This window comes from Enhydra lutris, unplaced genomic scaffold (assembly GCF_002288905.1).
Source record: "Enhydra lutris kenyoni isolate GAN:26980312 unplaced genomic scaffold, ASM228890v2 scaffoldscaffold2, whole genome shotgun sequence".
In the NCBI taxonomy this organism is placed as follows: Eukaryota; Metazoa; Chordata; class Mammalia; order Carnivora; family Mustelidae; genus Enhydra; species Enhydra lutris.
Genome location: NW_019154086.1, coordinates 68,612,927 through 68,627,932, shown reverse-complemented (window position 1 = coordinate 68,627,932; position 15,006 = coordinate 68,612,927). Strand labels below are relative to the sequence as shown.

General features: G+C 36.2%; 2 protein-coding genes across 2 annotated transcripts; both read left to right on the top strand.

Annotated features, from left to right (window-relative positions):
• The first annotated feature begins 2,353 nt into the window (after nucleotides 1-2,353).
• On the top strand, nucleotides 2,354-3,276 carry LOC111151006 (olfactory receptor 5AC1-like). Its single transcript, XM_022508700.1, is given in 2 exon segments — nucleotides 2,354-3,035; nucleotides 3,038-3,276. Coding segments are annotated over 2 exon segments (921 nt in total).
• Nucleotides 3,277-13,022: 9,746 nt separating this feature from the next.
• Nucleotides 13,023-13,955, top strand: LOC111151018 (olfactory receptor 5AC1-like). The gene has a single exon (XM_022508725.1). The coding sequence runs from the start codon at nucleotides 13,032-13,034 to the stop codon at nucleotides 13,953-13,955; it is 924 nt and encodes a 307-aa protein (XP_022364433.1). The 5' UTR covers nucleotides 13,023-13,031.
• Nucleotides 13,956-15,006: the final 1,051 nt, after the last annotated feature.

Below are 15,006 nucleotides of genomic sequence, written 5' to 3'. Positions count from 1 at the left end.
AACCTCATAGAAGCAGGGAAATTTTCAAATAGATAAGAATTAGAGAGTTATAGACTTTTAAAGAGAGTCTATACTTTCCCCTTCAGTGTGGCTCTTTTTTACATAGTTCTTGTCAGGAAATCTGCAGAACAGAATTCACCGTGTTTGCCAAGACCCACACCTTACTGTTGTATTCTTAGAAGAGTGTGAATAAGGATAATCTGGTACTTGCAGTGACTTGACAGCAATGTGCTTACTTGATGATAACTGCCAGTGTGACCAGACTCTCTGCTGGTGTTATTGGTGTCTAAAATCAATCCCAAATTTTGTCTTTTTCCACTGGAGATGAAGAACTCTGTTCCTCAATATAGCCTCCTTTTTAAAGAGAGAAACTCCAGGTGCCTTTTTATAGAAAATATCCCAATTCTTCTCTATATTTTTACTGTTCAAAGATTATTTTTATCAGAACTGAATTTTTCACAAATACTGTTATTCTTTCTTTTGAATTACCAAATGGGAGGTTTGAGATATTTTAGGCTAGCACATACAGGGAATCTTCAGCTATGTGGAATTGGTGTAGAAGTAAATGTATATGTTGGAATGACACCCACTTGGATGATCTTGTCATCAAAGCCCGGAAGCTGTGAATCCAAGAGTGGTAAATAGTCCCTTGAATGGTTATATATTTAGATCAGCTGTTTGTAAATGGGTAGACCCTGCTTTAGATACTAAGGGAGACATAAAACATTTTATGTTCAGACTTGTGCATAATTTGTCATTGATGAAATACACTGTGATGATGAGGACTGAGTTTTTTTCTCTTGGGTCTCCACAGGACCCAGCCTTCTCCCTTGCTTCCCAGGCTCATAAACCTCATGGATCCATTTGTAGTTAGGGGCTGTTATCTGCCTTGACTGTCTTTATGTTAGTCATTGCCTATTACTGCGGTTCATCTTTTCTCATTTGATTTACCTTTTAAACAGATTTTATAATTTTTACTATTTACATTAAATCCACATTTTCAAAACACTGGTTATTTTTTCAACTGTGGTTCCATTTGTAATGTTCATTCACCCTGACTTTGATAGTCCCACTTGCAATCTCAAGAAGAGCAGGAAAAAAAATCCTATTAATCACTTTAGAATTATGAGCCTCTAAAAAAAATTATGAGCCTGTAAAATGTTAAAAACATTTTTGGTTAACCACGTGATAATTGTATACATGTGCATATTTAATGGGGGCTCTCAGATCCATTCCAAATGTGCAAATAAGCTGGCTAGTGTTTTTGTTTCTTCTCTAGTCTTGAAAGAGTGGTTATTTTAGTTTCTCAAGTATGACACCAGAATTAGAAGATCTAAGAATGATAATGCAGAAGGCACTAAATAAATATTTGTTAACTGAATGATTATGTTCACATATGACAATTTATTGGGAAAATTAAAGATTCTATTAGAAATTTGGAGTGACTTTGAAGAATGTAAAGTCAAAAGGGTCTTTTAGGAACCTGAGGAGAATTTGTTGAATATAGACTCAAATGACATAATGGTAATAGAAAATAGCTGAAATGGGATTTTAAGTTACTCTCTCATTATTCTATACAGTAATGTCTTAGAGAGAGAGAGAATGATATATATCAATACCAAATATATAGTCCCAGTTTTTATTCAATAGAAAAGATATGAAAGAGTGCCTGAGAAAAGGTGAAAATACATTTGAACCTGAACCAGTGTCTCTTCAAGTATTTTACACACACACACACACACACACACACACACACACATAAATTAGTATATACACACATTTAAAAGTCTTTTTAATGAATTTTACTTCCTGAAACTACTTATATTTAACATTATTAGTGTGTTTTAAAAAAGAGTAGCTCTAAACTTTAGTATTTGTTGAGTAAGGGCCATCAGAAATAGAGGGATATGATATTGACATATAATACAAGTTTTCCTGATCCTTGATTAAGTTTTTCCTTTACCTGGATGGGACCGGAGGAGATTATGCTGAGTGAAATACGTCAAGAAGAGAGAGTCAATTATCATATGGTTTCACTTACTTGTGGAGCATAAGGAATAGTATGGAGGAAATTAGGAGAAGGAATGGAAAAGTAAATTGGGGGAAATTGGAGAGGGAGATAAACCATGAGAGACTTTGGACTCTGAGAAACAAACTAAGGGTTTTGGAGGGGTGAGGTGGGAGGTTGGGTGAGCCTGGTTGTGGGTATTAAGGAGGGCATATATTGCATGGAGCACTGGCCGTGATTCATAAACAATGAATTATGGAATACTGAAAAAATAAAAGAAAATAATTAAAAAAAAGAGTTTTTCCTTTACATATTCTCTCCTGGTAGTGATCAGCCCCTGTGCATATGATGGAGACAAACAAGACATGGGTGACCGGGTTCATTCTCACAGGACTTACAGATCTTCCAGGGCTGCAGTCCCCCCTGTTCCTGGTGTTCTTGGTCATCTACCTCACCACCATGGTAGGCAACCTCGAACTGATTCTTCTCATCTGGAAGCATCCCCATCTTCACACCCCCATGTACTTACTCCTTGGCAGTTTAGCCTTTGCAGATGCTTGTTCCTCATCCTCTGTGACTCCCAGGATGCTTGTCGACATCTTAGACAAAAGTCAAATGATATCCCTCTTTGAGTGCATGGCCCAATATTATTTTTTTGGTTCCAGTGCCACCACGGAATGTTTCCTCCTGGTAGTGATGGCCTATGACCACTACGTAGCCATATGCAACCCCTTACTTTATCCAGTGGTGATGTCCAACAGGTTCTGTACTTGGTTGATAAGTTTGTCTTATGTAATTGGTTTTCTGCATCCCATAATTCATGTAGGGTTATTATTTAGGTTAACTTTTTGCAGGTCCAATATAATACCTCATTTCTGCTGTGAAATTTTGCTGCTATATATAATTTCTTGCACTGACCCATCTATTAATGCACTGGTGGTTTTCATTTTTGCTGCTTTTATACAAGCTTTTACTTTCATGACCATCATAATGTCTTACACCTGTGTCCTCTTTGCCATCCTGAAAAAATGTCCAAAAAGGGCAGGAGTAAAGCCTTCTCCACATGCAGCGTCCACCTTCTCTCTGTTTCCTTGTTCTATGGCACTCTCTTCTTCATGTATGTGCGTCCTGGGTCCGGCCCAGATCAATATCAGGATAAAATGTATTCACTGTTCTACACGATTATCATCCCTCTGCTCAACCCCTTTATTTATAGCCTAAGAAACAAGGAAGTTTTAGGGGCACTGAGAAAAATTATAAAGAAATAAATATTTTTCAGGAAAACTTTCACTATTCCTTAGATTTTATTCTGTTTAAATAAAGCATGGGTCCTTGGGTTTAGCACATAGTAGGGCCTTAATATACTTGTAAAATGAATGAATAAAAAATTCAGAGTAGATAGACTTGTTTTTATCCTAAGTTCTTGTGATCATCAAAATGATTAATGAGCATGGTAAAGACAGGTTCTATTTACTTTGTGCTCTTGTTTATAATCCATCCTCAAGGATAAAAATGAAACAGAATATCCAAATTATTGTATCTTTGTAACTTTAATGAGCTTTGTGTTTCCAGATACACACATTTTAAAACTTTTTGAACTTATATTCTTTTTTTTTTTTTTTTATTTGAGAGGGAGAAAGAACATGAGTGGGGAGACAGGCAGAGCAAGAAGAGAGAAGACTCTTTGCTGAGCATGAGGTCCAAAGCAGGGCTTAATACCGTGATGCTGGGATCATGAACTGAGCAAAGATCAAGAGTTGGACACCCAGCCAACTGAGCCACCCAGGTGGCCCTGAACTTATATTCTTTTATAGGAAGAATTAACTTGTGTAAATCCTCTGTTTAGAAACTACTCATGCCCTCCTAGATAATTCTTGAACAAGTAATTTTCAAGAGTTTGTAGATATAAATATCTTTGATAGATGTTTATAATGATGCAAATACTATATATGCCAAAGTAATATTGTTAGACTAAATATGACAACATATATTCCTCATTTAATATGAATATATCTAGGAGGTTTATAAGTAATTTTGAAAATTAACTTATATTTGCATTGTATTCACAACACTTTAGCAATTAAATACTTAAAATAATTACTTCCTGCAATATAATGAATAATTCTGAGCTCTTTAAAAATTTCTACTTCTTAATTTATTGAATAATCTCACTAGGCACCTTCTTTCCAGCACAAATATACCAGTTGAATACATTCCCCCCCACCTCTCCCGCCCCCAGAATTGACAACAACCTGAAATAGCGGGTGTGCTTGATCATCTTATAATTATGTAAGTTAAACCATTTTTTTTTCCTTACAAAAGTCTTCTGTGTTTTCTGTCTGGATTTCTGACTTTATTACATATAGACTTGTGAATACTGTAGTGAAAAATAGGAAAAGATATCCCCATATTCATGACACATCCCTATTATTTTGATTTGAGGATAGACACAATTTGTTGTCTCATGGAACAGCAAAGCCGGCGGTGGGGCTGACGGGCTTCAGCACTGTGTGTTTGGGGCTCAGTTTCCTCAGACTCTGCTCTTCTCACTGCATCCGAGCCCAGCTTCTGCTGTGTGGGCTCATTCGAACCATGTTGCTCTCTGTGAGTGCCAAGTCTCTGTTAACTTTCTGTCATCACCACTTTACACTCCAGAGCAGTGGCAAAACTTTCTCTTTCTCCCTTTATGTGCGATGCAGACTGTTTTAGGTATTGGCTGTGTATAATTGTTATCTGTCTATATATGTCAATATATGTCAATGTCTTCTTTATTTTTTCAAACACTGTTACTAAGGTGGGGTGTAATCCAGTAGTAAATTGTTACATTCTCCATGTTTTTGTCAGCACAGGTGATATATAGCTGAAATTCCATCTTCACAGTTACCCTGGAGAAACAACCACAGAAGTTCCATAGTCCTTGGGGATAAATTTCTTGCAAATATTAAACCATGCAATTTAAATATCCCATTTTAGGGACACCTGGGTGGCTCAGTCGGTTAAGCAACTGCCTTCAGCTCAGGTTATGATCCAAGGGTCCTGGGATTGAGTCCCTCTCCCTTTGCTGTTCCCCCTTTTGTGCTTGCTCTCTCTGACAAATAAATAAATAGAGTCTTTAAAATAAATAAATAAAGATCCCATTTTATGTTTCTTTTCATGGTATTTAAAGTTGGAAAAAGCTAGTTCTTGACTGTTTAGGGATTCTTTAAGTGGAGACTATCTAAATTTATTTATTTCCTTCTTTTCACTAGGGATATACCAGGTTTGGTGATCTCACCTCTTCTTGTTTTCTTCTATGATTAGAGGGTCTTATACTTTCTACCCTGTTACAAGGAGGACATGTCCTAAAAGGGGACAAGTTTACCTCTTCTGGCCCTGGGAGGTTATAAGGAAGACAGAGGATGGCAACAGTAGAGGAGGAATGAGATATGTTGTTTTTAATTTCCCCCTCTGGAGAGGACTGGTATTTGGAAGGCAGGGAGGCAAATTAATAGTATGAGGTATTGTATTCTCTATTGCTGTTAAATAACCATGAATAATGGCTTTAAAAATATATACACGTATTATATTAGTTCTGTTGTGCAGAAGTCTGACATGAATTTCACTAGACTAAAATCAAAGTAGGGTGAATTCCTTTCTGAAAGGTTTGGGTAAGGCTTTGTTTCTTCCCCTTTTCCGACTTTGAGAAGTTGTCTATATCATTTGGCTCAGGGGCCCCTTCTTGCAGCTTCAAAGCCAGCAAGGTTGCATCTCTTGGTACCTGCCTTTTATTGTCACAGTTTCCTTAGACCCTGATTCTTCCCCCTCCCTCTTCCACTTTAAGGACCTTTGTGATTACATTAGACCTTTCCAGATAATTCAGGAAAATCTCTTTATTTCAAGGTCAGCTGAGGAGCAACTGTCATTCTGTCTACAGCCTTCATTCTTTTTTTTTTTTAAGATTTATTTATTTATTTGACAGAGAGAGAGAAAGAGAGATCACAAGTAGTCAGAGAGGCAGGCAGAGAGAGAGGGAAGCAGGCTCCCCGCTGAGCAGAGAGCCTGATGCAGAGGCCGATTCCAGGACCCTGAGATCATGACCTAAGCCAAAGGCAGAGGCCTAACCCACTGAGCCACCCAGGCACCCCCATTCTTCCTTTCATGCAACCTAACGTATTTTCAGGTTCATGTCATTGATGGCAGTTATTTTGCCCATCATAAGTAGCCTTAGAAGAGAAGAACTTTTGCCTAGATTCCCATTTCAGTCACTGGAAAAAAAACTATTTCTCACTGTGTTCCTTCCAAATTTGGCTACATCACAATGAACTTTTTCCTGCAGAGTGTGCAGGCAGGACAGCCTTGATGTTTAGTTCTGGAGGATGCTTCCCATTACTGCACTGAATGGCCAACACCTGGAAATTCCTGCAGTGTTTGAGAGTGGCTGAGAGACTTACTCCTCAAAAGTGACTGTAGAGGATGGGTTGGGGCATGTAGAGAGAGGGTATAAAAGAGGGGCTAAGGGGTTACCAGACCAAAGAAAGCTGGAAGAGGCAAAAAGCCTTTCAGGATAGACAAGCCCTATTCCATTTAAGAGACCAGATCACAAGTTCCAACAGACTTCGGTGCAAAAGCTGAAAACACGAACAGTCCATAAGAGTGTGAGGTTATTAGTAGGACAAACCATTTTAGGGACTGTCTTTCTACTTCCAACATTTCACATGCTACTTCCCCATGCCCATATTTTCATATACCATCTCAGAGACAAAGATGGAAAAGATTTAAATTAATTTCTTTTCTGCCATGTGGAATGCAGTGGATATTGCTGTACCTATTCCATGCATTGCTCAACAAATTATTGACTAGAGTCGTAGATCTAGGTCATCTCCAGGCTGAAGACATCACCTCATGACAGAAAGAATGGGAGGTAGCAAGACGAGGGACAAGGAATTAAATCCCTTTCTTGGACTCTGAATTTTCGAGACTCACTTTTTCCTGAGAACAGACCAATTCCAACAGTGATAACTCAGTTCAGAGAGATAGCCTGGGATATATTTGTGAAGACCAGATGTGGGAGGACATGACCAGAGTCTCTAGTCAAGTGTGAAAAAGAACCTGAAGCTTGTCAGGCAGCAGCCAAAGCCAGTGTGGGAAATCCTGTGAAATTAGCAAGTGAAGTCATATTAATCTTCCAACAATCAGCTCATCCAGTACCTGTTTTCACTCAAGCCAGACAAGTAAGGCAGAGATGGGGCTACAAATTGGGAGTAGGAATGAGCATGTAGGAGAGGAGAACCCACAGAGAAATTGGGGTTGGGGTGACATTCTACACTTTCTGACATCTTATCAGAGACAACTGCCAAATCTCCAGATATTTCAGACCCACCCTATATCTATGCCTACACAAGGGTAGCCTTGCTGGCCACATAGTGAGATCCCTGGAATAGAGACAGGCTAAACACTGGGGTTGGGGACAGCTTCTGAACATCCAATATCCAGTTTAACTCAGCAAAATGTTGTTAATCTGTAACATAGTCAGAAAATCAGATTAAGGACAGAGGTCTTCTTGCGGTGGATAGATCCCTCAAAAAAAGTAAGTCTTTTGAGCGGTGTAAAGTTTACCTTAGTAAAGAGAATGTAATGGGTTAAGAGGACAGAAGGAATATTTATTTGGGGTACATTTTGTAGAGCACAGGGTGGTTCATTTATGTTGACAATATTATGTTGATAAAGACTGGATATTGTGCAAAGTTCATGTTCTCCAGAGGATGACAGATAAATCCTACAAAAATTGCATATTGTCAATGTGTAATTATAACATGTGCCAAAATACTAAAAAAATTATTGGTTTCCAGACACAGAACAGCTACACCTGGATTTGATGGAGAGACCAGAGTATCAACTGGAGATCTTAGCTTTTTCTTGGATTACAGGCTAGATGGAAATTGGATTTGACTCCCTTGGGAAGATGTTGAAAGTATTGTCTACAGGGGAAGGAGGGTAAAACAGGTAAATGAGAATCAGAAACTATAGTCAAATCAGGAGAAGAAACTGTTAGGTGACCTCCAAATCTATTTTCTTTTCATCCTAGACACACAGACCCCCTTTTCAGTTGACTATAGTGATATGATTGAGTTTAGGATTGAAAGTGATGTATATCACTTACATTTCTGGGTCATAAGAACCTCACATTTGGAATCCCCTTGAACTTTCCCGTTTTAGCTTGATTCAAATGAAAACACAAACCCTGAAGGAAATCATGTGTGGAAAATGCTTGAGTGACAAGTTGGAAAGAGTTTGCTACTCTGAATCATCAAATGGAAGGAACAGCTGTTCAGTTAAGAACATGTACTTCATACTTACATAAAGGAGAACTAAACTTCTATTATGTCGATCCAGTAAAATATTGGCTATTATTTGTGAATTCAATTAGTGTTACTGTAAATAATATATGCATGTAATACAAAAAACCTTCCTCAACTGTATACAGTTAATTACTGGGTCTATTTCTCAGAAATATCCAGAAATGGATATTTAGGATTACCAATTTTAGTTGTTATTCTATGTGGAATGAGAAGCTATTTATACATGTCGAGTGGGGAGAGTGTGTAGGGGATGATGGTGAAATGGTGTGCATTTTATAAAAATCAGTCTGGCATCAGTGTGGAAAATGGAAAATGAAGTGGATGACTATGTGAGCAGATACAGATAGTGTTGCTAGGAATTTATTTAGTAAGTCCAGGCAGGAGATGAATGCATTATGGATTTAGGATTAACTGTACAAATAGTTGGACTTAAGACATCTTTGGTACATAACATCTAGAGGTAGTAGTCAAAATGGAATTGAGGAAGAAGTTAGTTTCATGAATATGTTCCTGATTTATGGTGTGCACAAATACTTGTTTGCAGACCTTATTCCCTGAGACAGGGAACATTGGAAGAATACCAGGTTTGGGGATGGAATGGAGGAAGATCTTAATTTCAGATTTGGATATGTTAATTCTAATGTACCTTTGGGATTTTCAAGTGGACAAGAATGTATTTGGGTAGTGGGACCATTAAAAGAGACAAGAGGAAGGAAAACAAGCTTATTCTAAACTCTATTCGGTGACATTTTATAAACATGCCCCTATGGTAAACCCTGAGGACAGAATGTACCGTTTTAATTGTTATAACTATTGGTGTTTAGATGATTTGAGGATTAGCTCACAAGGCCCAGTAGAATAACTTTGACTTCACCCTATTGGGAATCCTTCTGAAGCGTTAAGGGAATTTCAGAATGTTTTAAAGAGTAGATTTGCAGATTGCAGGAAGAAATGCTATCTATTTCCAGTTTGGAGTTTCTAAGGAAAATCAATGCACAAATAATACTGCTTCATTTTTGTACCTTTTATGTTACTTCAAGAAAACATTTCCAATTTCCCATGATTTACAGGAAGTAGGTGAGAGAGCAGAGATTTTCATTAATATAGTGTTGCAATTTGTCTGTATGATAACAAACACCTAAGTAAGAAATTAACATCCTGGAAAGGACTTTTTTCTTTTTAAATCAGCAACCAAAATCTAGACAGACAGAAGTAAATGTCTGTCTGAACATGTATATTTTGGTTAGAATTTTTACTCGATAGATAAATAACACATTTTGGAGGGAGTTTTTATTTTTCATTTTTCATTTTATTTTATTTTTTAAAGATTTTATTTATTTATTTGACAGAGAGAGAGAGAGAGAGACCACAAGGAAGCAGAGAGGCAGGCAGAGAGAGAGGGGGAAGCAGGCTCCCTGCTGAGCAGAGAGCCTGATGTGGGTCTTGGTTTCAGGACCCTGAGACCATGACCTGAGCTGAAAGCAGAGGCTTAACCCACTGAGCCAGCCAGGCATCCCTGGAGGGAGTTTTTAAATAATAAACTTTGGTTAACAGAAGAAAGAAAAATAGAAAAATTCAATAATTGTGGTAAGAAAAATTCAGAGTTCATTTCATAACGTGAAGTTTGCTTAATTGAGATATAAGCTAAGCAGCTCAAATCTAACTTATTTGTAACTTTTTCAGACTGGGAACTTCTGGTCTAAGGTTTGTTGCTGAGTACAACACAAATTCTTTAATTTCATGAAATCACAAGAATATGGGCTAAAGTCACTGGTGGTAACTTCAAAATTGCTCCTTGTCTCATTTATCACATAACTTGAGAAAAAAAATTCACAGAGATTACTAATTGGTCAAGTTACACGCTATAGGAACTAAAACTAGGAAAACCAACATTTGGTTATTTGAGACTATAAAGTTGGACCAGTGTATGCAGAGCAAAAATCTCCTATGTTCTAAATTTTCAATATTTTGTCTGTGTTGTATATTGGGGTTCCTGGTGGGTATACACTCAAAAGTAAAAATTCTAAAGCTCATAAATTCTTCCTTTATTTTTAGTGGGGGTAGAATAATATCTCACAGTCTTCTCTTACGCTGATCACTGATTCATTGAAAAAGAGCCTTTGTTCCTATTTCTACATTAAACAAACTCAATTTTTCAAATATATTCTAATGGTAAAAAAATTTTTTTTGTGTTCTATCAGTACTGAGAGATACGACTATAAAATTATAAAAATGTTTTTTTCATCCCAGGAAATACCATAACAATCTGTATATCTGAATGTTTTCCATTTTCTTTTTATGGTAATATAAAAGAAACTGTATTCACTGGAAAACTCCTTTTTAGACTTCTTTCAGAGACTATTTATAAATCACGAAAAAAAAATCCATGTCGGGGCGCCTGGGTGGCTCAGTGGGTTAAAGCCTCTGCCTTCGGCTCAGGTCATGATCCCAGGGTCCTGGGATCGAGCCCCACATCGGGCTCTCTGTTCGGTGGGGAGCCTGCTTCTTCCTTTCTCTCTCTGCCTGCCTCTCTGCCTACTTGTGACCTCTGTCTGTCAAATAAGTAAATAAAATTCTTAAAAAAAAAAAATCCATGTCATTACTTCATACAAACACCACATGTTAAATTCACAACAGTGACTAAAAAGTAAGTATGAAGAAATAAGATTAATAAAAATATTACTAAAATTGAAAAAAAACCCTCTAAAAAACTCTTGTTCTATTTGAATCCCTATTTTATACAATTACAGGTAATTTTGGGGTATTAAAAAAATTGTATCTACACTCAATGGTTAAAAGTTGTCTCCCATTGACAATTTCTAAAAGAAAATGTTAATTTCTCTGAAGACTATTTCTGTCCTTAACTGATATATACATGCAAAAATTAACAGATAATTGCATCCTAATTTTATAATGCACGTTTCAGTGAAAATCTTGAAAAAGAAAACAATAGGATTTCATCATTCTTGTTTCTTTTCCCCATTATTAACATGTTGGAGACTCTTTCACACATCTCTTTATGTATGTATAAAGGCCTACATAGACATACACACAAATAAATCAATTACATAATTTTATGTGAAAGAGATCATAATATATATGCTGCTGTTCTCATAGAACTTTTATTTTGACTTCTCTCTTTTCCTCTTCTCCTTTTCCCTCATTTCTACCTCTACTTCTATTCTAGAAAGCCCAATGCTATCAACTTAATTTCTAATATCCACATTTTTTTCCAGGTAGAAGATTTAAAAATGCATTGCTCATCTTACAATAATGAAATCTTATTTACACTTCTCTGTATCATATTCTTCTCAGGTAAAAATTACATCATGAAAATTCCCAGTTCAAGTGGAATGACTCCTTTTTTCATGGCTGAATTGTATTACAAAACATAAGTATACATAAATATGATTTATTTAGCCATCTCACTGTAGATGTGTCTGGTCTTTGCCACCTTGAAAAATAATTCATTGGATAGTCTTTGTATATCTATCTTTGTATAGTTGTGCTTTTATTTCTAGGGTATATGTAAGGCAAAATTTTAAGTCAAAGGGTATATGTATTTATTAAAAACTTAAATGGTATCATATAAAATTGCTCTTTCTAGAAGACTGTTGCAATTCATAGATCCACAATTAACATGAAAGGAGCACTTTTCTCACCTCAGTCAGCAGTATTTATTCACTTTAATTTCTGCTAATCTGATATGTGAGAAAGGAAGTATCTGTGTATGTGTTTGTGTGTGCATGCCTGCACTTGCACATGTGTGTTTATGTGTGACACATAGAAAACTAGGCATCTTTTCATTTTATTTGTTGGTTATTCATCTGTAAACTTGCTTGTTCATATCCTTTATTCATTCTTCTTTTAGATTGTTTGCCTTTTTCTTATCTATTTTTATGTTATTCTTATATTATGTATTATGTCATTCATAAATCTGTATCTTCCATATACACTGTAAAATGTATTTCCCAACCTATTATATGCCCTCTGACTCTGTCCAATACTCTTTTCTGGATAAGAATTTCTCTTATCACTATGTTATATTGTTGTCTCCCAAATTTCTTAGAAAATATCCATGCTGTGAGTTAGGAGCCTAACCTGTTCATATCCAGACAGATAGCCAAGAATGGCAGCACAATCCATTAAATCCATCATCTTTCTCCTACTGAACTGAAACATCGTATTGTCTTATGCCACATTTCTGTATATAATGGAATCTATTTCTGAGCTGGCTGCCTATTATTGCATTGACCCTCTTGTGTATTCTTATTCTACTATATTAATGTTTTGATTATTATATCTTTATGTTGTAGTTCAGTAGAAATTAAGGTACTCTTGACTGTTCTTAACTATTTACATTTTTCTTGGGTAAAATGGGAAATTTCTTTCTTTCATATAATGTTTAGATGAGCATATACAGTTCTTAAAACCTCTGTTGGATTAAGAAGGATTTGTATTTAATTTTCTTGTTACTTTAGGTGAATTATCATTTAAAACTTTTTATTATGGAAATTTTTGAATGTATATTAAAGGACATATATAAAGGTAAAAATTTAAAAATTGGTAATCATATGAGAAGCACCTTTTACATCAGTTACACAAAAAATACACGGTTTTTATGATTATTTTGTGACTGTTTCAACAATATTTTTCTTTTATTTTACCATCTGGACAGGTTGGATATGGCAGAAGAAAATAAGACACTCGTGGCTGAGTTTGTTCTCACAGGACTCACAGACCTTCAAGGGCTGCAGGTCCCCCTGTTCCTGGTGTTCTTGGTCATCTATCTCACCACCATGGTGGGCAACCTTGGACTGATTTTTCTCATCTGGAAGCATCCCCATCTTCACACCCCCATGTACTTATTCCTCAGCAGCTTAGCCTTTGCAGATGCTTGTACTTCATCCTCTGTAACTCCCAGGATGATTACACATTTTTTATCCAAGAATCATGTGATATCACTTTTTGGCTGTATGGCTCAATTTTATATTTTTGGTTCTAGTGCCACCACAGAGTGTTTCCTGCTGGTAGTAATGGCTTATGACCGCTACATAGCCATATGCAACCCTTTGCTTTATCCAGTCTTAATGTCCAGGAACCTCTGTACTCAGTTCATTGGTGTTTCATATTTCATGGGTTTTCTACATTCAGCAATTCATGTGGGTTTGTTATTTAGATTAACTTTCTGCAGGTCCAATGAAATACATTATTTCTACTGTGAAATTTTACAACTTTTCAAAATTTCTTGCACTGATCCTACAGTTAATACACTTCTGGTTTTAATCTTTTCGGCCTTTATACAAGTCTTTACTTTTATGACCATCATGGTTTCTTACATCCGTATCCTCTTTGCCGTCATGAAAAAGAAGTCTGAAAAGGGCAGGAGCAAAGCCTTCTCCACATGCAGTGCCCACCTGCTCTCTGTTTCGTTGTTCTATGGCACTCTCTTCTTCATGTATGTGCGTCCTGGTTCTGACCACACTGATGATCATGACAAAATGTATTCCTTATTTTACACAATAATAATTCCTCTGCTAAATCCTTTTATTTACAGCTTGAGGAACAAAGAAGTTATAGGTGCCTTGAGAAGAATAATGAAGAAATAAATAGTTGCCAATTTTCAAAATGTTTCTTTTTTATAATCTGCTGAAAAAACACCCCAAGTCCTGACTGCCATTCCACCAGAAGGCTAATGGTCAGAGGAGTTAATAAAGTGTGTGTGAAGCATCCCAGCTTCCCAATAAGCTTTCTTGGAATGGGTCCAGTGAAAGTTTGGGAACATTACCTCTAGAACTTGCTTAATTAGAAATATTGTGCTTTATTTTTATCTGAAGCATTTAGTTTTTGCAAATTGGTTATTTTCTAGGGCTTTCCAAAATTTCAGATAGATACAGACAATTATGGAGAGAAATAGCTGTAATAGAGGCTGGCATATAGAGTTAGTCTTTTAGTTCATGAATGAGCCCAGCCCATTGCTCTGCACTTGCAAATCAATAAGGCTTTGTTGTTTTCTGCCACACATAGTTACTTCAGTTGACTAATAAAATAAAATTCTGCTTCTTGGAAAAATATTTCTTAAGAAGAAATGTACTGTTTGGTGATAAAGTTAAGAAAAAAAATGAAAATTTCTAAAGAAAATTGTGGATGTTAGGAAGAAAATGAAAGTTGGCATGAATTAAAGAATGAGATATCAAAATTAACCACAGCTCAGAGCTGTAATTTCATGCACTGTTTTTATTTTTTTTAAATCAGGGATACTGCATGCAGCATGATATTCAATAATTTATAAATTTAGGAATATTTGAGTGCAATATAAAGCAATTTGGATCAGCCTCGTGGTTGCATTACTATTCCTATCAGTTTTAGTTAGAGTAACTAAGGGAAAGGCAAGGAGGTTATATCAGAGATAAGAACCTGACTTTGCATGTAGAGATATACAATTATCAGTGAATTTTCTTTCACTAATTTACTTCCAATTCAGGGATATGATCACTTAAAAGATATATATACATATATATATTTCTATATGTATATATTCTAATTTACTTTAATCAAGTGTGTCAAGTTTATCAAGATTGTTCATTGTAGAGCCTGTTTTTATGGTATGCAGCTGCACTAAAATTGGATGTGAGGCAAACATCCCTTTAAGTGCTTGGT

Coding starts and splice junctions, on each gene's coding strand:
- LOC111151018 (XM_022508725.1), top strand. CDS start 13,032: ATGGCAGAAGAAAATAAGACACTCGTGGCTGAGTTTGTTCTCACAGGA.